The sequence below is a fragment of the Capricornis sumatraensis genome, chromosome 4 (assembly GCF_032405125.1).
Source record: "Capricornis sumatraensis isolate serow.1 chromosome 4, serow.2, whole genome shotgun sequence".
NCBI lineage: Eukaryota > Metazoa > Chordata > Mammalia > Artiodactyla > Bovidae > Capricornis > Capricornis sumatraensis.
Window position 1 is genome coordinate 64,245,651 of NC_091072.1, and position 21,862 is coordinate 64,267,512.

At 38.8% G+C, this 21,862-nt stretch overlaps 1 protein-coding gene across 16 annotated transcripts in view; it reads right to left on the reverse strand.

Annotated features, from left to right (window-relative positions):
* Positions 1-20,153, reverse strand: part of ATP2B1 (ATPase plasma membrane Ca2+ transporting 1) — a 72,896-nt gene extending 52,743 nt beyond the window's left edge. For 11 of the 16 annotated variants that reach the window (XM_068970016.1, XM_068970010.1, XM_068970008.1 and 8 more), the window contains exons 1-4: positions 19,946-20,153; positions 7,838-8,035; positions 2,070-2,324; positions 1,853-1,978 (exon numbers count right to left, since the gene is read on the reverse strand). In XM_068970016.1, coding sequence (XP_068826117.1) covers positions 1,853-1,978; positions 2,070-2,324; positions 7,838-8,035; positions 19,946-20,153 — 787 coding nt within the window. The remainder of the gene's footprint in view (positions 1-1,852; positions 1,979-2,069; positions 2,325-7,837; positions 8,036-19,945) is intronic. The other 5 variants (XM_068970019.1, XM_068970020.1, XM_068970012.1 and 2 more) reach the window with 4 other exon arrangements.
* Positions 20,154-21,862: the final 1,709 nt, after the last annotated feature.

A 21,862-nucleotide genomic window follows, 5' to 3' on the forward strand; every position in this document is an offset into this window, starting at 1 on the left:
ATAGCCAAGATATTTCTATCTGGAATGAATTTCAAGCACACCAAGATAAAGAAAAACTTAAAGGAGTATAAATGGTCTTAGCAGTGCAGGACACTGACGGTATACAAACCTCAAGTTTTTTCATAGAAATGAAAGTCTATATTACAACTGAAACCTTCCCCCTATATATAATGGTGTTTATAAATGTACATACATGAAATTACTGTGATTTTTTAATGGCGACATGTTTTGCAATCAGCCTTTTGGAACATAGTTACAAATCTTGAAAAGGGTAACAGTTAAACTTAGTCGTGATTCTAACGTAACTGACCCCTGTCACAGGTTTGACTTTGGGTTGAGTAAAACCATGTCCGACCAATCAGAATATAAAGTTCACACAGAAGATGTGAAAAAGCATAGCTGCCAAGTTATTAAACAGTTAAATAAGCAGAGTCTCCTTAGAATGTAGGAAATGTTAGCATTCTATTAACATCTGAAAATGATAATTAAAGACAACTAGGCAGCGTGTTCTTACTCTAAACGCTAGTGTGACTCAATCTAAAAATATACCTAAAACAAATGTTTTACAAGCAATTTTGCAAATTCTATAAAGAATACAAGAAAATTAAGATAGGAAACTGGAAAACAAAAGTTAAGGAACTGGCATACTTTTGGAGACAAGTTGTGGTACTTTGGTTTCTTTTCATTTTAGAAGGCAGCTTGTAATTTTTTTCATCAACCCTTCCATTTCATTTTCAATTAACCTCAGGTCTAGTGATCAACAGTTAAGTTGTTACAAGAGCCTTCTAAGTAGACACACACTTACCCTTTTCAGACAGCACCTATACACACCCTTCCATTTTCAGAACATGTCTTAACCTTGTGCAAATTCATCTCTGTCTGGTAGATGTGGTGCTACTCCTGGAGCTATTTACTATTAATCATATCACCTTAGGTAAATAGTTACTGTCTCAGACTCACTCTTCAGCAGTTAAAATGAGGAAGTGAGATTAGGCTAGCTTTAAGGAATTTACGAGCTTTTTAAAAACAGAAAACTTGTCCTATGTAGATCATCACATAAAACACATTAATTTGCTTTAAACACATAATCATTCTTTAATTTTATATTTTACTAGGCCTGAAAAATAAATATGACACAGAGAAACCGATCAATTCAACAGAGATCATGAAGTTTATACTTTATCATTATACTAACATTAACAGCTGAGCACCAAAGAATTGATGCTTTTGAACTGTGGAGTTGGAGAAGACTCTTGAGAGTCCCTTGGACTGCAAGGAGATCCAACCAGTCCATTCTAAAGGAGATCAGCCCTGGGTGTTCTTTGGGAGGAATGATGCTAAAGCTGAAACTCCAGTACTTTGGCCACCTCATGCGAAGAGCTGACTCATTGGAAAAGACTCTGATGCTGGGATGGATTGGGGGCAGGAGGAGAAGGGGACGACAGAGAATGAGATGGCTGGATGGCATCACGGACTCGATGGACATGAGTGTGAGTGAACTCCGGGAGTTGGTGATGGACAGGGAGGCCTGGCGTGCTATGATTCATGGGGTCGCAAAGAGTCAGACACGACTGAGCGACTGGACTGAACTGAACTGAACTGAACATTAACACTGACTCTCAACTCTTCTGTTTTTTGGACTCGAGTTTCTCATTTATAAAACACAGTGCTGAATTTAAAGATCTCTAAAGTCTCTGCCAGCTTACAAAAAACACTCTCTAAGGATTATAAGGCTAGAAGCTAATACAAACTACAGAATCCTCTTTGTATTACTGGCTCTTGGGGGAAACTACCGACAGGGGTGTATAGTCATGGAGGAGGAAAAAGTTAAAAGTTATAAAGAAATTCATACCTGATAAAAGTAAGGGATCTTTATCTAAAGACTTCTTAACATGATCAGATTCACCGGTCAATGAGCTTTCATCAATCTTAAGATCATTGCCTTGAATAAGTATGCCATCGGCGGGAAGAAGATCACCTAAAACAAAATAATAATGGTAAGCCAACCTGTGAACAAGATTACAATAAAATCACATCATGTGTCACATGGACTGCCCTGTTTTACTTACCATATTTCACTTGAGCGATGTCTCCAACAGTAATGTCAGCTACGGGTATCTGAATGACCTGACCACCCCTGATGACTGTGAACTTCTGTTCTTGTTCAATTCGACTCTGCAAACCTCTAAACTGCTTTTCCTTACTCCAGTCATTAAAAGCTGTTACTAACACCACACACACTACTGACAAGAGGATTGCCGCTCCTTCAATCCAACCAGTTTCACCTTCACCTTCTTCCTCTCCAACAGAAACATCTCCACAAACTATTTGGAAAGAAAGAAAATGCTTATCAAAAAAGATTCTGAACTGATGGCAAGAGACATGTAATTATGATGCTTATATGTTCCGTTAATTTTATGTAGAGCTCTGAACACCTTATTGACTCAAAGCATTCCACAGTGAGGATGATGCTAACTCTGTTAATTTCAAGTTCTCTGCCTCCAAAGATCTTATCTTCAGGATGGGGAGGCAGTCCAAGGTGCTAGTTAAGAGGGAGGAAACTGGAAAGATTAAATCTCAACCTAAGGCAAGTTACTTATTTTTGAGACTCAGTTTCTTCATCTGTCAAGTTAGGAGACCACCACTTACTGCAGAGTTGTTGCAAGGATTACATGAGAAGACATTTATAAAGAAGGTGGCTGAAACTTGTTCATCCTCAACCAATGCTATTAATTATAACATACAGTAGGCAAGCCACATATAGAAACTAAGTATTATGTGTTACCCATGAATCACGCTTATTTGACATATCAACACCACTGTAGTATGATAAAAGCTTAACTTTCATAAGATAAAATTTTAAGCCAAGTGCTGGTCATTAATTCAACTATTGGCAACCTACCCTTGGTGCCAGGCACTGTTTTCGAAGCTAAGGATGTGATGATGAATAAGACATATAAGCTCTCTCTCCTTAGGGAACCTATATTCAGACTGGCAGGTGTGGACAGTATATGAAGAATTCAGTTACTAAAACACAAATAGTTAATTTCAGATATTGCAAATGCCATGAAGAAAAAAGAAGGGTAATCGTGGTTAAGTGAACAGAGGCCCTTCTGAAGTGTCTGTGACATCTGATTCAGGAGCCAAATGACACAAGGGAGCTAGCCGTGTCGATTTAAGGGATGAGAACTGCAGAGAGAGATTAAACTCAGCATAAAACAGTTTAGAAGAAGACAGGAGGAGGGAATAAAAGAAAGCTCACAACTGCAGGGTCAGGAATGTCGAAGAAAGAGCAAGGACAGCGCTCTTTTGGATCCTGGGCTAATGTCTATTTGTGAGTCTAAAATCAATTCAGCGGCTCATGACCAAACTTTGAGAAATAAAATAGACAAAACAGAGAAGATATACATGCAGTAAAGACAAGTACTGTTTTCTGAAAGCTTACTTTGGTCATTTATAAACTCACATGATGGAACATGTTCTCTGTGTTCCTATGTAAAGTTAATTCTTACTGAGGGTTGAGCTAAACTCTCCGAAAGTCATCAGCTCTTTTAGGACACGCAGAACAGGAAAAGGATTATTCACAAGAAAATAATAAGTAAACACAACACTAGAAATCATTAACACATATTCCAGAATAGTGAAAATAACTGAAGAGAGACTTGAGGTGCAAGGGTGCTGAATAAAGATGAATTGGTGAGAGGTGTGTAGGACAGATAAAGAGAAAACAGAAACTGGAGAAAAATCAACTGGGGTGAAAAGGAAGGGATGATGTGAACAATCATAAAAAATATCCCTGTGAACATCAGTAGGATTCAGTGATCAAGGGGTATAAAGTATGTTCTCCAAAAGAGATGGCAAGATGGTCTGAATGTGCCAGCCTAGCCATTCAGATACTGAAACTTCTATTTTGATTATTTTCAAGCTGAACAAATAACCATGTATCACTGCATACAATAACTAGTTAAGTGAATCTATGGTTGGTATTTTAAATAGCAGAAGCTGTAAAGACAGCTGATCCTTACCTACACCCCTGCCCAGAAGACAGGAGATTGGCTTTCTGAGTCAGATTTATCTGGCAAATCTGAACTCAAGAACAGAGAAAGGCTGACATACTGTATTGACCACTTTCACCAACTTGGAGGCAGTGCTAAAATATAATCTTCGAAATAAAGCACTGCAGGGGGCTTTGCTCTTACTAGTTAAAAACATAACAATGCAGTACTTTACAAGATGAAATTTACCAGTCATATTTCAACAAAAACTTTTATGTAACTGGTAGATGTATCATAAATATCACGATTTAGTGAGTGCACTAAAATTTTCTACTTGGATTTATTTAACATTATGAGTTTTTTCCCACCTATGAGAGACATTAAAACCAAGTTTTGAAAGAAAACAAACTTAAGACCCAAATCAGGCCAAATCAAGATTATAAAATATAATAATATATATTCAATCATGCCATCAATAAAGATGTCTTATGGCTACTAAATATAAAAATTTAAAACTTTCACCTTTTAAATCTATTTTTGTATGTTTTAAAATGTTTACATTATATATAGCTTTAAATATATATAAAACATAAATGTATCATTTGGAGACATTTACTCAGATCTTTTCTTTATAGGGTAAATAACTAAAAAAGTTTAAAGACAGTGAAACTGAGGTTAAAGGAAAGGAATTGTGAGAGAATTATTTAATTTTCAGTTTTAAATCTCACATGCACATGTATTTTTAACTAAACTACTGAGTATTTCTAAAGAGAGCAGTTAGTGACATATTTCATTTCATATACAGTTCTACTTTATATCACACAAAGTTAGAATGATCTAGAAGTAGACAGTAGTAAAGTATTTCTAGAAATTGAATACTTTTCCCACTGATGACCGTTACAAACTTTTAAGGGAGCTGCAGGGAAAGATTATTCTCTAAAATCGAAGTTAGGAAAGGGCTGTAGTTTACCAGTTATACATGGAAAATAGAAGAAAAAGTAATGATGTTTTCAGTAAAGTCCAAGTATAAATAAAGTAATAAATAGCAATTTTACTAAAAGTGCTCCTTGTAAATATATTCACCTGAGAGGTACTTACCATTTGAATTCAGCCTATGCTATCACAGGGCAAATACGCCATTCTCAAATCCCCTATGTGATTCTTGGGTCATATGTGAAGTGTATATATGAACAGCACAAAAAAACAGTTCTCAAAGTATTGTTCAGGAACTTGAGGGGGATCCTCAAGGTCAAAACTGTTTTTACAATAATACTAAGATGCTATTTGTCTCATATTTCATGAATGTACAGTGAAACTTTCCAAAAACTACATGAGCTAAACACAACACAATGACTGCAGACGCTGATGAGAATCCAGTTATCTTCAATTAAGCCAGACATTAACTAGGCACAATGAAATTAAAAATACCACATTTTAAACTCATTCATTAATTATAGTAAGTATAATTATATGCTAACAATATTTATTATTTTTAAATGCACTGATATTTTTAAATTTCTCAGTTTTAATTTAGAATATAGTAGATACCTACTGCTATAACTCACATGATCCAAACTTCTGGAGTTCTCAGTACTTTGAGAGTGTAAAAGGGTTCTGAGACCAAGGAGTCTGAGAACCACTAGTTCTATGGGCTGCAGATTTCTGGGTTATAGTGCTTATTTTCATACCAAACAGTACTAGTAAGAAATTTTGATAATCTGGATTTCTCTGACTATAGATTTATAATTACTGGATTTCCTTTTAAGCAAGTCACCACTTCTTAAGTGTTAAATACGATGAAAAGATACATGAAATACATATAAAAGCATATTTTTTTAAAGTTCAAACACTACATAACTTTTACCACGGAGCAAAAACATCTTTATATTGTTTATTAAGACCTTCTAATAGATCTTGAGTCTCTTTAAATGGCCCGAAGACACCAACAACTCTAGATTATCTTCTCAGTTGGATAAAACACCAGTTATCTCCATAAGCAAATGTGAAAAAGGGCCTGTCACTACACTGTACAAATGAAGCAGGGTGAATTCCAAGATGTGTCCAGATTCTGTGAATAAAAAAACCCACTCCCACTGAAAACATTTTTCTTCAGTTTTCTTATAGTCCTGGGAAAAAAATGTCACAAGTAAAAAGTTTTCACTTAAGGCTAGAATACCAATTCCAAATATTCTACAATGACAGCTGGGTAAACCCAGCAGTGAAGAAGTTAGCTGTATCACCTCCTTTTCCAGATAAAAAGACACACACACTTACACATCCTCACTCCCACCCACTTGTGCACACATGCACATACATGAGCACCATTAGTGACAACTAAAAAAAATTTTTTTTCATCTCAGAGGATATATATATCTCAAAATGGTGAGCAGTAATCTCTAAACAGTGGGATTTTCAGTAAATATCATTTCCTTTGAAATGCCATCTTCCCTCTAATTTTTCAACATTAAAGTATGTACCATTTATTCAACAAATAAAAGTTTAAAAAATAATCTGGCTCAATATTGCCCAGAATGTTGCCAAATCCTCTTTTATCTACATCAGAGATTTTCACCCACAGGCACTTCTGCCCCCTTAAAGGATGCTGGCTATCTTTGGAGATGTTTTGACTTGCCTCAACTAGGCGATGGTACAATGAACAGGTGACAATGATGTTCAGCTGCAAAACGTCAACAGTGCCACTCTGAGAAACCCTGACCTACACAGACTTCAGCCTCAGGTAAATGTCCTTATTCTGTGACCAGCTGTTTCCTCTCACTCTGCCCCCGACCCCCAAGAAGTTCTCTCTCACTTGAACTCTAGGCATACCTTTGAAGAATTAATTTAAATGATTACCTAAGCCAAGTTAGCAAATACTTATTATAACTCTTCATAACTTGTAAGACAGAAGAATGAAGCTTTTGCAAACAAAAATATTTTGGTGAATCATTCTCCTGACATATAAAATACCACTGGTTCACCCTATAGCTCCTTAAATATAGTGATCAAAACCAAGCTAGATCTCCTATCAGATGTAGAAAGTACTGTCAGGAAAATCCATTTAAAATAATTTGCTCTAAAGAAAAAGAAGAAATTTAAAAAAGAAATGAAAGACATAGAAAGACAGGAGAAAAACAAAGTCATCTGCAGCTACAGGTTAAAGCCAAGTTTCCTTAAGCAGAATACTTTGTAGTGTAAACATTTCTAAGACAGTAAAGAAATTATCTAAATTATGCACGTAACAATAAAATATATACAATATTTAAAGTACTTGGAAAGTCATAGCCTGGGGAAAAGAATAAATTTTGCTTTTATAATGATTTTCCAAAAGGTTCTTTTAAAACACCCCAAATTAAAAACTAATTATTTCACAATAGTGTTCTAAAGAACTTAAAAACCACCATGACACATAACACATTGTATACATGCTTAGCTCCTTGTCAGACACAGAATATGCATATGTGGGCAAGTTACTTAACCTCTGCGTCTCACTTGTAAAATGCAGATGACACTATCTATCTTACAGGACTCTTGGGAAAACTATCTGAGGTAATATATTTAAAGAACTATTAAAAAGCACTATTAGAATGATTTCTAGCATACAGCAAACTTAATAAATGCTGACCTGCTATTTTTATTACGTACTAAGTAAGCAAATGTGGAGAAGGCAATGGCAACCCACTCCAGTGTTCTTGCCTGGAGAATCCCAGGGACGGGGGAGCCTGGTGGGCTGCCATCTATGAGGTCGCACAGAGTCGGACACAACTGAAGCGACTTAGCAGCAAGTAAGGAAATGAGATGAACTTCACACGTAGCAGTCTTTTTTCCCCTACCAATTTACTTACGTGCATTATCCCCTTCTGGAGGTTGATAGAAAGAAAGGCCCAATGATACTATGGCTGCAATTTCTAATATAATTAAAGTGACATCTTGTAATGCTTCCCATACTAGCTGAAGAAAGGTTTTTGGCTTTTTAGGAGGTATAAAATTCTTTCCAAATACTGCTTCTCTTCTTTCTATATCTGCAGGGTTTCCACTTAAACCTAGTAAAAAGAAAGAAATTTCAGTGAACGGTTTTACTACTTACAAATGAAAATATTTTATTCAAAACACATTCTCTACACTTGATAGATTCATTACATTTGGACACAATGCATAAGATCTTACCAAAATGGTTTATTCCTGTGAGTTAGACTAACTGTACGCAATCTAAATCACCAAAAAACATGTGCAGTGCTTGAAGAAAATATTTTAAGTAGACAACACAAGGCTGAATTAAGAAATTGCACTTTTCCCAACTGCTGCTTTTTGTTCATACTACCTATACCATCTATACAGACTGTTAGAGAACCTGAAATGATATGTTTGATAGTTTTAGATTGGAATTACACAGTTCCCTGATCTTTCCTTGTATTTTTCTTCCAAAAGTAGGGAAGTATATAAACATGTTTATTCGATTTACTTACGGCATCTTAGTTAACAAGTGCAAGTTTTTTTTTACTTTCTTATTTGCTGAACAATGAAAAGTTCACCTATCATAAGCCTTAAAACTTCTAAAAGTTCTAATTCAAGTGATAAAAGATTTTTAAATCACAAAAACTGGGAGACTTAGGATGACCTTTCCTTCAAGCTTGACTTTTAGGATTTATTTTCAATTGGAGAAATAGGCGGTGCTACTGACTGACTGTCACTGTTAAGGAAAAGATACATTTTGTGGGAAATACTATTTACTCCCTAGAGCATGAAATTAGAAAGCTATGAAAGTTAAGAGAGAGCTGCATGATCAAATTTGCCTTTTCTTCACCTACCAAGTTAGTCCTCCTCTAATTTAATCCTGATGATCCTGTCAAGCCTAGATACATCCCAATTAGCTACTGCAAAGGATGTCCACACTTACATTATTATGGAGGTAGGGAAACAGAAGCAGCACTGACAAAGGACATTTTCCCCAAGTTTAAGAACAATGAAGAAGGGGACAGAGATACCGGGATGACAGGACTTTTATCATTATATATTTAAATCTAGAATGAAGTAGCCTCAACTCTTTGTTTTTTGGCAAGAACTCATTCTAGGAGAACAGCCAGGGAAGAATTCAGGAGAGCAGCAGATCGCTGGAAAGCTCTCGGCTCGCTTTAGCTACGATTCCGGATGTGAGGCAGGCAGAGAGTAAAGAGAGAACAAAGCAAGCTCACTGTCAGAATCAACAATGAGAAATGTATATACAGAGCTTTAAAGATTTACTTTGGTTTATTATTATTTATTTACTTGTTAAAGATACCAAAAAGCTTCCAAAGAAGGTTGTCACTAGCAACTATAACAAAGTCAGGTCCACACTGGGCGGTGTGGAAAGCACCTTAGATTTCTGATGACAAAAGTCATCAACTGAAACCTTCCACGGGGCTCGAGGCTCTGAGTCAGAGTCAATGGAAAGACAGACAGTGAAAGACTGCACTGACAGTGTCTGGGGGAAAGGTAGCGGGAGAGAGGAAACCTGCAAAGTATGACTCAGATTTCACAAGCTATTTCTTCAGGTGAGAGCAATCCTTTCAGCAATCCTGGCTGCGGAGAGTTAACAGCCATCCACGGTTTAATTGGGGGTTTAAACTCCGGGAGCTGGTGATGGACAGGGAGGCCTGGCGTGCTTCGATTCACGGGGTCGCTAAGAGTCGGACATGACTGAGCGACTGAACTGAACTGAAGGGAATCAATGTAGTGAGGTTTTCTACAAAACGAAATGTATTTGTTTTAAAGAACTATACTTTGAGATGTCCTGAAATTATGTGCCTAATGCTTTTCAAATTAAGCAGTCTTTCTTTTATGAAGCAATGATTATTATATAGTGGGTAGGTTTGTTCTGTCTTATATTTTAATGCCATTACAGCAAAAATAAAAGATTCTTGTTCCTTCCCTGTGTTAGTCTCCACTTTTTTTCTAAGAAATATGTTTGAAGATATTAGTTCCATCAGTTTAACCTACCCTTAACAGTCAACCATCAGTTACATACAACACCTCAGTTTTAAATATCATCACTGTAACTATAAAAATAATTGATTAAGTCCTAACTTATGATGTTGGTTGTAACAGGGGCCAATAGTTTATGTTAATGCTGAAAAGAACAGCCACAGAGCTAAAGATGGCTTTAAAATGTTATCTTGGAGGGAATACAGGAAGTAAAAAAGCAACTGATCCAAAGATTAGCATAATTCTTCTATGCTCCCCCCACATATACAAGCACACACCTAGAACACTGCACCGCCAAAGCTATCTGGTTTAGGAATTAGAAGACCTAGGTTCCAGTGAACCTACTGAAATCTTGGGCAAGTTACTTACTCCTTTGGGGCTGGGGCTGGGGGGATGGGCAGAACTAATATTTATTGGTAAAACTTAGACTGTTTGGGAGGACCAAAGAAGGTACCAAGTATATAAATCATAAACTACAGGGCAATAGTTAATTAAGTAAGGAGGAAGACAAGTTACAAACTGAACACTATAGGTTCTAACTCCATTTTGGGGACAACGGATTCCTATTAAGTTAAAATAACAAACTTACGGAACCCAGTTAAGAGTTTTGCAGCAACAGTCTGTCCCCCTCTCTGATATTTACTGAATATTTACTACGCCCAGGTACTGTCTGTTGTGCTTTGCTGAGAAGTCAGGGTGAACAAAAAGCTCTTACATTCAGCATGCTTATACTGCACTGGAGGGAGAGAGGGAGAGTTAAAATAATAGAGAGAGGACTGGCATTTAGTCTAAGTGCAATGGACACCACTAGGAGGCATCACAGGAGGGTAGTGGTAACTAATCTCATTTAAATTGGCTGAAGGACAAACTGGAGTGGAGAAGACCAGCCGGGAGAGCACTGGTCTCCACGGTACAAAATGAGAGGTGGTGGTGGGTGGCTCCGGGTTTCCAAACCGGAGGCAGAGCCCCCTGAATCTTCCAGGCATCTTGTATGGAAATCAGATAGAACTTGCTGAAGGACTGGATGAGGATGAAAGGAAAAAACAAAACAAAACAAAACAGAAGGATAAAGCACAATACCTAGATTCTTTTTTGCCCATGCACCTAAATGGATGGAAGATAGAGACATTTATCAAGATACGGCAGGCTTTGGGAACAGCAGAACTGGGTGGAAAAAGGGAGGCAGGAGTTCATGATTCTGCTTTACAGGGTTAAACAGGATATGCCTATTAGACAAACAGGTGGAAATGTCTAGTAGCTGGCTGGTTATCCATATTCAGAACTCAGGGAGAGATCTGAGCCAGACAGTCTCACTATACAGATGATTCTGGAGCCATGAGCCTCATGGCAGCCCCTGGAAAGCTAGAGTCCGCTGACAAGAAGGAAGCCAGACTGAGGTGGGAGCCTTGGAGCACTCCAACATTTGATGGTCAGAGAGGGGTCTCAAAACACCAAAGGCAACCGTGAAGAAATGGGGACACACACACAGAGACACACGTTCATGGAGTACCACAGAAAGCCAGTTTTTAAAAAGGATGATGTGGCTCATCATATCAAATGGTGTTGCAAAGGTGGAATAAAATGAAGACAGACTGGACAACTGGCCTTCACTAGATGGGGGCTGATGAGGGATAAGGAACCTCCAAGAGGCGGCATGGGAGCTAGTCTGGGAATGAGTTAAGTGGAAACAATGAGCACAGGTAACTGCCAGGCATGTGATACAATGACAAGAAATAGAGCAGTCAAGGAAACAGAGTAAAGGGGAAAAAAAAAGGCAACCCACCTCTGCAGTCTTGCCTGGAAAATCCCACCGGCAGAGGAGCCTGGCGGGCTGCAGTTCATGGCGTCGCGGAGAGCTGGACACGACTGAACACACATGCACACAGAGGTGAACCACAGCGCTGCTGCCCTCAGTGCCACATTTTACCTTAATGCTTTACTGCTTTATTTTGCTCTTTACTACCAAATGGATAAATAAAACCATTCTGCTTTTTAAAAGATGAGTGACAGATATAACCTGTGCGCCGAAGAATTGATGCTTTTGAACTGTGGTGTTGGAGAAGACTCTTGAGAGTCCCTTGGACTGCAAGGAGATCCAACCAGTCCATTCTAAAGGAGATCGGTCCCAGGTGTTCTTTGGAAGGACTGATGTTAAAGCTGAAACTCCAGTACTTTGGCCACCTCATGAGAAAAGTTGACTCATTGGAAAAGACTCGGATGCTGGGAGGGATTGGGGGCAGGAGGAGAAGGGGACGACAGAGGATGAGATGGCTGGATGGCATCACCGACTCGATGGACGTGAGTCTGAGTGAACTCCGGGAGTTGGTGATGGGACAGGGAGGCCTGGCGTGCTGCGATTCATGGGGTCTCAGTGTCGGACACGTATGAGCAACTGAACTGAACTGACAGATATTAAGGCAAGTTATTTAGCAATGGAAATGACTGACCACACTGGTGACACAGACTAGTTAATCTAGAGCAAACCTCTGAAGAAGCCAGGGTTGGGAATGGAACCCAGGGCATGGGTGTCAGGCTGCTACACGTATAGGAAGACGTTTCCACTGTGAGGAGGGAGAAAAGCAAACTGTGTCGGGAAGAGAAAGGTAAGCCCTGTTGAAATTGGTAATGAGACTATACGGTCCTAGCTTTAAAAATAGATGGTATGGTATCAAATCATTTAGAAAAAATAACAGATAGATAGAATGAGAACTCTTCTGACTAGACCTATTGGCTCCACAGATTGTAGTGGAGCAGCGATGAGGCCAAGGCATTGATCTTTCAATGGCCTAGTTAGCTTCACAAAGAGGAAACAGATTTGAAAACAGATTAAAAACCCATCAAAAGTAGCCTCAGAATTTATGCTTTCGGGGTCTGGATCCACCAATCTATGAATAGATAATGGCTCAAGAATACTGCCTGTATATCTGAAAGAGACATATTATGGGAAAAAATGCAAACGCTATCAAGATACTGATGTTTTACCAGAAAATGTAGCATTCCAACTGCTGAGGCTAATATAACCATGTCTCAATTTAGAAAATGAAGAGGAAAAAGCACTGAAATGGAGAAAGCAGATGGATTTAACCGAGAATCATGGCTAATACACAGCACATCCTAATCTCAAATTTTCTGCTTGAGATTATGTCAGCATTTCTGAGTATGTTCTGTATGTGGAACAGCGATGCCTTTTTTGAGTTAGGGTCACAGGAAAACATAGCTTCCCAAGTGGCACAGAGGTCAAGAATCCGCCTGCCAATGCAAGAGACACGGGTTTGAGCCCTGAGTTGGGAAGATCCCCTAGAGGAGGAAACGGCAACCCACTCTGGTATTCTTGCCTGGGAAATCCCATGGACATAGAAGCCTGGTGGGCTACAGTTCACAGCGTTGCAAAGAGTTGGGCACAACTTAGTGACTCAACAGCAGCAACACAGGAAAAGATGCAGACCAAGAAAGTATGTGCAGAACTGTGCCGATTCTTTTTGAAAAACAGATCAATACTCTCATCATATTCTCAATTTCAAAAAAGGAGACTCCCCTCAAATTTAAGTGAATCACTATCTGAAGTCAAACTCAGGCTTTGTTTCTGAACGCCAACCGCAGGCCAGATAAGGAGAGGCAAAAACATACAAAGGGAAATGAGTCAGATGGGATGCCTTTCTCCGGCACTTGCCTTCAAGGAACTCGTAGTTTGGTGGGGCAGACCGACAAGCAATCAGTTAATCACAACCCAGAGTGTTAAAAGCAGTAATGATGGGGGTGGTGAGGATGTTACCGGAAGCCAGCAAAAGGAACTGGAATCCAAATTTAGGGAGTTGGGGTGGGTAAGGGAAATATAAGATACCAAACCTGAGATCTCAGGAATGATTAAGAGACAGTCACAGGAAGGGTGAGGTAGCATGTTTAAAGTGAAGAGATCACAAGACTGGGAATAAGAATGAGCTTGGCACAACAGTATTTCAGAAAACTGAAAAGTTTGCTATGCCTCAAACACTGAGGAGACAAGAGATGAGATGAAGTAAGCAGGAGCCAGACCCCAAAGACATCTGTTAATCTAAGTGAGAAGTCTGAACTTCATTCTAAGAGCAAGTGCAACACCTCTACCAGCTTTCAGCAGGAAAGTGACAGGCAGTGCGAAGGGAGACAGGAAAAAACACCCGTTAGTATGTTGTTACCTGAATTATGCAAGAGAAAGACAGCAGCCTCAACCAGGGTGGTGGGGAGCTAGAGAAGCAGACGCCTTGAGTTAAGAGGCAGGAGTCACGGAATTTCCATGTCTTGTCGACCCAGTGAGTAAGAACAGGTGAAAGACTCCTATCAAAGTTGAGTCTACCTAGCAAGGTGGGTGACAGTTTCATCAGAGAGGGGGGGAATGGGGAAGTATCCCTTCCGAAGGGAAAGTTTGGAGAGGCTGGGGAAATGAAGATGTCTACTAGCAACTGAGCTTTTGGCCCCAAAGCCTGCGAGAAAAGCCTGGACTGGTGCCACGGATGTCGGAGTCAGATGGGAAGTCTTAGAAGCGGAGAGCATCACCCAGGGAGAAGGCAGAGATGAAGAGGCGAGCGCCCCGTGATCAGAAACCCAAGGCCTGCCGACATGGAAAGGAAAGCACAGGAGGCGGATGAAACCGGTCAGACAGGAAAAAGCAAACCTTGAGAGGACAGTGTTATGAAAGCAGAAGAGAAGGCTCTGAGAAGGAAATATTATATTCAAAAAACTGAACCTGGAAAAACGAACAACGCGATGCCGCTTCAGACTCTATCGAGTACAGCCTTACAAAATAATATATATGCTACAAGATTTGAGGAGGAGTCAGCATTGCAATTATCTTCAACAGACTCATAAGCAATGAAAACTGGTAACCAGAGCAAGTATTAAATGTATAATTCTCTATATTTTAAAACTGGGGTACGCTAATTATCATAGCAGGAGTAAATTTCTAGGACTAGGTCACACAGCATCATCAACAGAACACCCTCATTGGTAACTGTACACAAGTGTTAGAACATACGTGGCTGGCATACCACCACCATGCAAATCCTTGTCGAGTGCCTACAATGGCTGTGCCGACTGGCATGACCAAACACGTACATCAGGGAATCACTGCGCTCCTGCAGCAGCCTCTAAGTCAATAAGGATTTATCCTGGGCAAAGGCTGGCTTCTTTAGGGAGCTAAAATACATTTCCAGGTGTGAATGCCCGTTTTGTTATATCACATCATGAAGACATGGTCAAAGCACGTGACCAACAGCCTCATCGCCAGCAAGTGCAAACAGAAGCTGCCATCTGAAACATGACGGAGACATCAGTCAGCCAGGGACAACTGCTGTTGGCTATCCTGCTTCCTACCTTACCTACTTTTGTTTCTCTCTACCACTGTTTCCTCATTTCCTTTTTTTCCCCCCCTCTGTTCTCTTCTAATTTTAGCAACTCCCACCTTAGAAAGCCTGGTGTCTCTTTTTGCTTTCCTATCCTTTATAAATCCACAGAGCCATGCCTCTTACAGAAGACCATTCAGTAACTGTCTGATTTTTATCCTTTGCTTAATATAGTGCTACAAATACAAAATGATACCAAGCGCTGAGATCTGCACTCTGTAAATCTTACTACTAGAGTCTATTCTACCATCCAATAAATAATATACTATAGATAACACAAGGAACACATTAAAATGGAAGAGATAGCAAAAGCTAGGGTAAAAATAAAAAGATCGCGAGAGAAGGTTTAGAACAGGAAATGAGAAACTTAATGTAAGGAAACAGTAATGATACAGAAGAACAAAACTGCAATGACAACTTTATACAGTGAGGTTATTTTGTTACAAGGTTGTTTTGGCATAAAAGTTCTTTCTTGGAGTCTGGGGAGACTGTAAGCCAGGTGCTTGATAACAGATAAAACTAAAAATATGAATAACTCACATTTCCAGTTTACCCTGAAATTTATAGTTCTAATTCTTTTAAGAGTGAAGATGATCAATCAGAACCACTAGTCCATGGGGTTGCACAGAGTCGGACACAACTGAGCGACAGAACTGAACTGAGGAAGTTTTTAATACGAAAATCACATCTGGCTTCAAACACTTCCTATTGATCAGTACATGAACAGTAAGGTTCAAACTCAGTCAAGTACTAGTCTGCTAGAAAACAAGCAGTGAGTTAGCAGGCCAAATGAGAAGGCACAGAAACACAACTTCCTTAGTAGGGCATATTTTAAACACTGACTGATAAACCCCCACTTTTTTTTCCATTATGTAATTCTTGTCATTAAAAAAAAAAAAAAAAACTACTGTGAAGAGAGAACACAGATACTCCATTCTCAGTATCTCAACTCTTGCACACTGAATGAGGTGAGCTTTTACAACAAGCAGTACACTATAGCAGTTAAAACCATGTTCTCTGCAGCTAGAATGTCTAGGTTTGAGTCCTTCCTCTGGGCTTATAGGCTGTAAGATTTCAGCAAAGCTGCTTAACCTTTCTGTGCTGTGGGTTCTTGGGCTGTAGATTGGATAGAGTCATTGTGAGGATAAGTTAATATTTCTTAGTGCTAACTACCAAGCTGGCACAAAAATCACTGTGTTGTTCTCAACATCTTCAACTGTTCCTCCAGACTTTAGAGCAATCTGAGATCTACACCCCTAATATTTTTGATTTTTCTTCTCCAGTTTTCTCTTAGGCATATTGTCACTAACATAACACACATCTCATCTTTTTTTCTTCCCACATCTCATTTATTTGTCCTGTGAACTTGTCTCCCGGGTGGAAAAATAAGGCACCCAGTTTTGTTTTATTCATTGATGTATGCCCAGAGGGCTTCCCAGGTAGTGCCAGTGGTAAAGAACCATACAGGTTTGATCCCTGAGTTGGGAAGATCTCCTGGAGAAGGAAACAGCAACCCACTCCAGTATTCTTGCCTGGAGAATCCCATGGACAGAGGAGGCTGGCCAGCTACAGTCCACAGTGTCACAAAGAGTTTGACAAGACTGAAGCGACTTAGCATGCATGCATATGCCCAGAGCCTAGAAAAGTGACAATCAGATAGAAGATACCCAATAAACACAATCGAACCCCGGTCTCCCGCATTGTAGGCAGACGCTTTACCCTCTGAGCCACCAGGGAAGCCTGATCACATATTCTTACCTTGTATTAACATCTCTGAAACTGGGATGTAATTTAATTATACATTTGCAACTCCCAACACTAATTCTTTTTTTAGGGATTATATAAAATATACAACAATGACCTAGATCTGATGAAAGACTGTATGTATCAATGAAGAAATTAATGAATCAAACAACTAAGGGGACACATAAACATCAGTTTTACCTAAACAAAATTCCTGTATGCTGAAGAATCGTATTTCTATCTCACTTTCCATGATCATACTAACAAAAGGCTACTTATTGTCTAGATCATTTTACTCGGGCATAAAACCTCCCCAATGATGAGTCACTTGTTATCATTTGCCTAGTTGATCAGTGACAAAATATTCATTAGCTTTCTGAGTGAACTATTTCTAAATTAAACTAGAACTATTCCTTTGGAAATGACATTCTTGTGAAAGCTGTTGTTGTTTATATTTATTCTTATAAGGAGTGTAAGTACAAATATAATGCTTATAAAATTCTTTAAAAGAATACTTTACAATGACAAGCTATATATAAAGAGTAGGAGACAAAAGTCTATACAAATTTTGACAAAAATGACATTCACTATACTAGGAGAAAGGTGAGCAAGAGTGTTCTAGTAAATGAGGGGGAAACGGCATTCACTCGTTTAATAGCACAAAACAGCAATAAAACATACACAATTCTGAGTGTTGAATATTTCTACAGACTATCCACGACTTTCACGACGTCATAACAGAGGTACATAATCATTCCCTTCCCCTAAATTTAGAAACTAACGTATTAGGTGTAACTTTTCAGTTAATTTAAGAAACTTCACTAATTAAACCAAAATCAACGGAAGGAGCACTGTCTGAAATAAGAGAAGAAAAGAAATTGCAGTGCAAACTAAACAGAAACTAAGTCTATTAAAAATAACACACCATGGAGGGATTTTTAGTTATGAGAAGACAAAAGTTCTGAGTAACTAATAGTAGGGAAACACAGAGCTATGGTTGGGGAAAGCACAGTTAAGGGCAGGTTTCAAAGTAAAGTTCAGTATCACTTTCAGTTATATTGAGGGTTTTTAAAAAATGTTAATGCTTTTGATCAATTTGGTGATACCAAAACATCCAATGATTAGGTTTTAGATTAAATGTAGTTAAGCACAGATGGTTAAATTACCGAATCAACCAACTGAGAATAGTGTAAGTAATGTACAAATCTCTAAAGTCATATGAAGTTAGCTGAAACTTTAAAGTAAGACTTGCATAATGAACAAGCTACAATTTTGTCATATTACATTGCTTCAAGCCCATGTGTCTGTTCCCGATTCCTTGAAGCAGCTCTTAAAATGGTGCAGCATATTTAAGGTGTAACTGAGAAGTCCATGTCTCCAGTGGTTCTGACTTGAGGAAAAGATCCAGACCATCTGGAAGACTTTACAGAAAAAAGAACATACTCCAAGTGACCTGAGGAAGCCCTTTAAGGAAATGGGAATATTGACATCAGCTTCCTCAGAAAAATTAAAGTAACTACCCATCATTAAAACAATGAGCAATTCACACAGACTTATATAAGGGTTTCAAAGAATCTTTTGGTATGATTTAAAATTCTTTGACAATTTTGGAAATGACTTTTTGCTATTACCCCAAAATTTATCACAAGTAGTGGCACGGCATAAGATGCTTCCGGAAAAATGATTTCTCTAGAACTGGCTTTAGACAGATACTCCTTTCTACATAAAGATATAAAGGATATATACTAATATCCTTTAAACTTTTAACACTACTAACCACCTATTCTTACTAAAATAAACTGTAACCACCAAACACTCACCTTCATGTATTTGCCTGTCGCTTCCTTTGCAGTGTGTAGAAATGCCTCCCTGAAAATCCCTAACCTTAATTTCACGTTTAACATGATCAGTGTATAAAAAAAAGGTCATCCTTTGAAAACCCTTCAAAGACTATAATGTAATGAAGTTATAATGAATTCTGCTGCTTCTCAAAAAGAAATTTACTACAAATCAAGGATTATAAAACCGAAGACTTCTTTGAACACGGAAATTGAATATAATTCTAAGATTGGAAACTATTTTTAATCAAAGGAAATGTCTGCTAAATAAAAAATTGCCATCTAATCTACTCCATTTGCTCTGGTACCTTCTGAACAAATTGCTAAAGTTTTAGGTTTTTTTTTTTAAAAAAACAAAAAACAACTCAGTCAGCTACAGGCAGTGAAAACTATTTTAAGCTGCCTGGCAAAATGAAGGATAGTGAGCAGGGTTTATTTCTACAGAATCTCCTGGGAACTACCAAGCCTGGTTCCACCCTCCAAAGCTCAAGTGGAAAGACAACCATGCTCTTTAATAAACAAGCAGCAACATGTGTGACAGTACAAAATCCTTCCTCCCACCAACTTAAAATAAATTACTGTGCAATACTATTTTTTGATCTAAAGTTACTTTACACCAATCTGATAGCTGCTGCTGCTGCTGCTAAGTAGCTTCAGTCGTGTACGACTCTGTGCGACCCCATAGACAGCAGCCCACCAGGCTCCCCTGTTCTGGGATTCTCCAGGCAAGAACACTGGAGTGGGTTGCCATTTCCTTCTCCAATGCGTGAAAGTGAAAAGTGAAAGTGAAGTCGCTCAGTCGTGTCCGACTCTTTGAGACCCCATGGACTGCAGCCCACCAGGTTCCTCTGTCCATGGGATTTTCCAGGAAAGAGTAGAGTGGGGTGCCATTGCCTTCTCCGAATCTGATAGCTAAACCACCTTAAATGTTAAAAAAGTATGGCATCATCAGACAACAGCTAAGACAATTTAAGCATGCTTCTTTATGAGCCAATCACAGGACTTACTGAACAAAGAGGGATGTAACACAGCTCACCTTCATTGGGAGATGTTTTTAACCTGGCGCAGATTCCAGAGACGTCTCCATAGCTTTCCTGTATTTTCCGTAATGCGTCTGTGGACCTGAGCTCCATGAGGGCCCGCAGCTCTGCGAGTGTAATTCCAAAGTCTCCATCGTGATTAGCTTCCTTCAAAGAGTTTTTTACTCCACCATATGCAACTGAGTTGTTTGCCATGTCGCCCATTACAGGTATAATTTATTAGGAGGAAAATGTTTCCCAAAAGACTCTATAATTTTCACTTGATGTATTTCCAAGATGAAAATCTCTTAAATAGGAAAATCTTTCTTAAACCAAACATTCATCATATGACTTTGTAAAGAAGCATCAGCAGCATTTCCCAGGGAAGTATCTTGACCTTTGGCCCATGACTAGTTTCTTCCTATCAGTCATGAGAGGTACATATCTGTAAGAAGAAAATATTTAAAGTGAGTAAAATCCATCTTAGAGTGTTATGCATATAAGCATACTTTGTCATCAGATACCTTATCAAAATATACCATTTAACTGCAAAAATAACAGTCTAGCACCCCTTAAAATGTTTTGCATGATAAAAGTTCAAAGTATAACTTCTAAATAAAACTGGGTATCAAGAGACATGATTATTTCACCATTATTAAATAAAACTGTATTTCACATGACCGATCGAGATAATTATCATTAAGCACATGTTACAAGAAATACGTTAGCTGCTTTAAATTCATTCTCACTTAATCATCACAATTTAATCCCATGAGGTGTTATTACTCCTTACTCTACTGAGAAGAATAGGCCTCAGATAAATTGAGGAGTTTCTACACAGCCAACAAATGCCTGACATGAATGACCTAGAATGCCTCTAAGCTCATGTTCCTTCAAATACACACTATCCCCTCTCTCCAAACCTTTCATATAGAAGAGTGCCTGAAAAGGCGAAACGCACCAGGACCCTTCTCACCTGCTTTCTTGCAGTTCTCCTGGGCCACTCTGTGATGCCAGCACCTCTTGGCTTCCTAAAACTATCCTTCACCTGTTTCACATTTTTCAGCTGGTTTCTGTCACATGCTGCCAGCTCGGGTCTTCACCGACTAGCTATCTGAAGAAATCCTCTACCCTTAGCCACTCTTCACTGTTACTCTATTTTCTTTGCTGGCCCTTAGTATTACCTGAAATTATCTTGCTCACTTATTTACTTATTTGTTGTCTCCCTCCACCCACAACATTAGTTCCAAAGTCTGGGCACGGGTTGGTCCATGTTTATATTCTGAGAACCTAGAACTGTGCCGGACCCGTGGTAGATATTCAGTAAGCATTTCAAGAATGAGTGAATGCATTACTGTGATTTTCTTCACAACAACCGGTTGGCTGAATGGGCAAATGTGGAACCCATAGATAGACGGCCCACATGAGTATCTGCAGATTTTAGTACTGGGGGGTTGGGGGGCTGTTTTGGCCTAGAACCAATCTCCTGCCAATACCAAGGGACAAGTGTGCTTTCAAGTTCTCCTCTTACTCTAAACCAACTAAAAATGAGCTCTCAACTTTTCCCTTTCAATATATGTCCTTTTCAACTAGGACCACAAACTTAACACGCCTGACAATGGATTCATTTTATTCCCTAATTGGAAAGCTCCTTCCCAACTATCATTATCCTAATCATGTGGGCTTCAGCTCTTCAATCATCTTTGATTCTGTCCACCTCAGCTTCAGTGAGTTAACTGAGCTCAGGTAATCGTTCCTTTGAAAAGCCTCTTCTGCACATCCCCTTTTCTCCCCTATCTTCAAGTGCCCTACACAGATTACAATCAATACCCTCTAGTTTCTTTCTCATTCCATTATCTCCTTTAACCAATCCCTTCTACATTTTGAGGCTCTATTTAGTCTTTTAAATAACCACCGTGCTACTCTATCTAAAC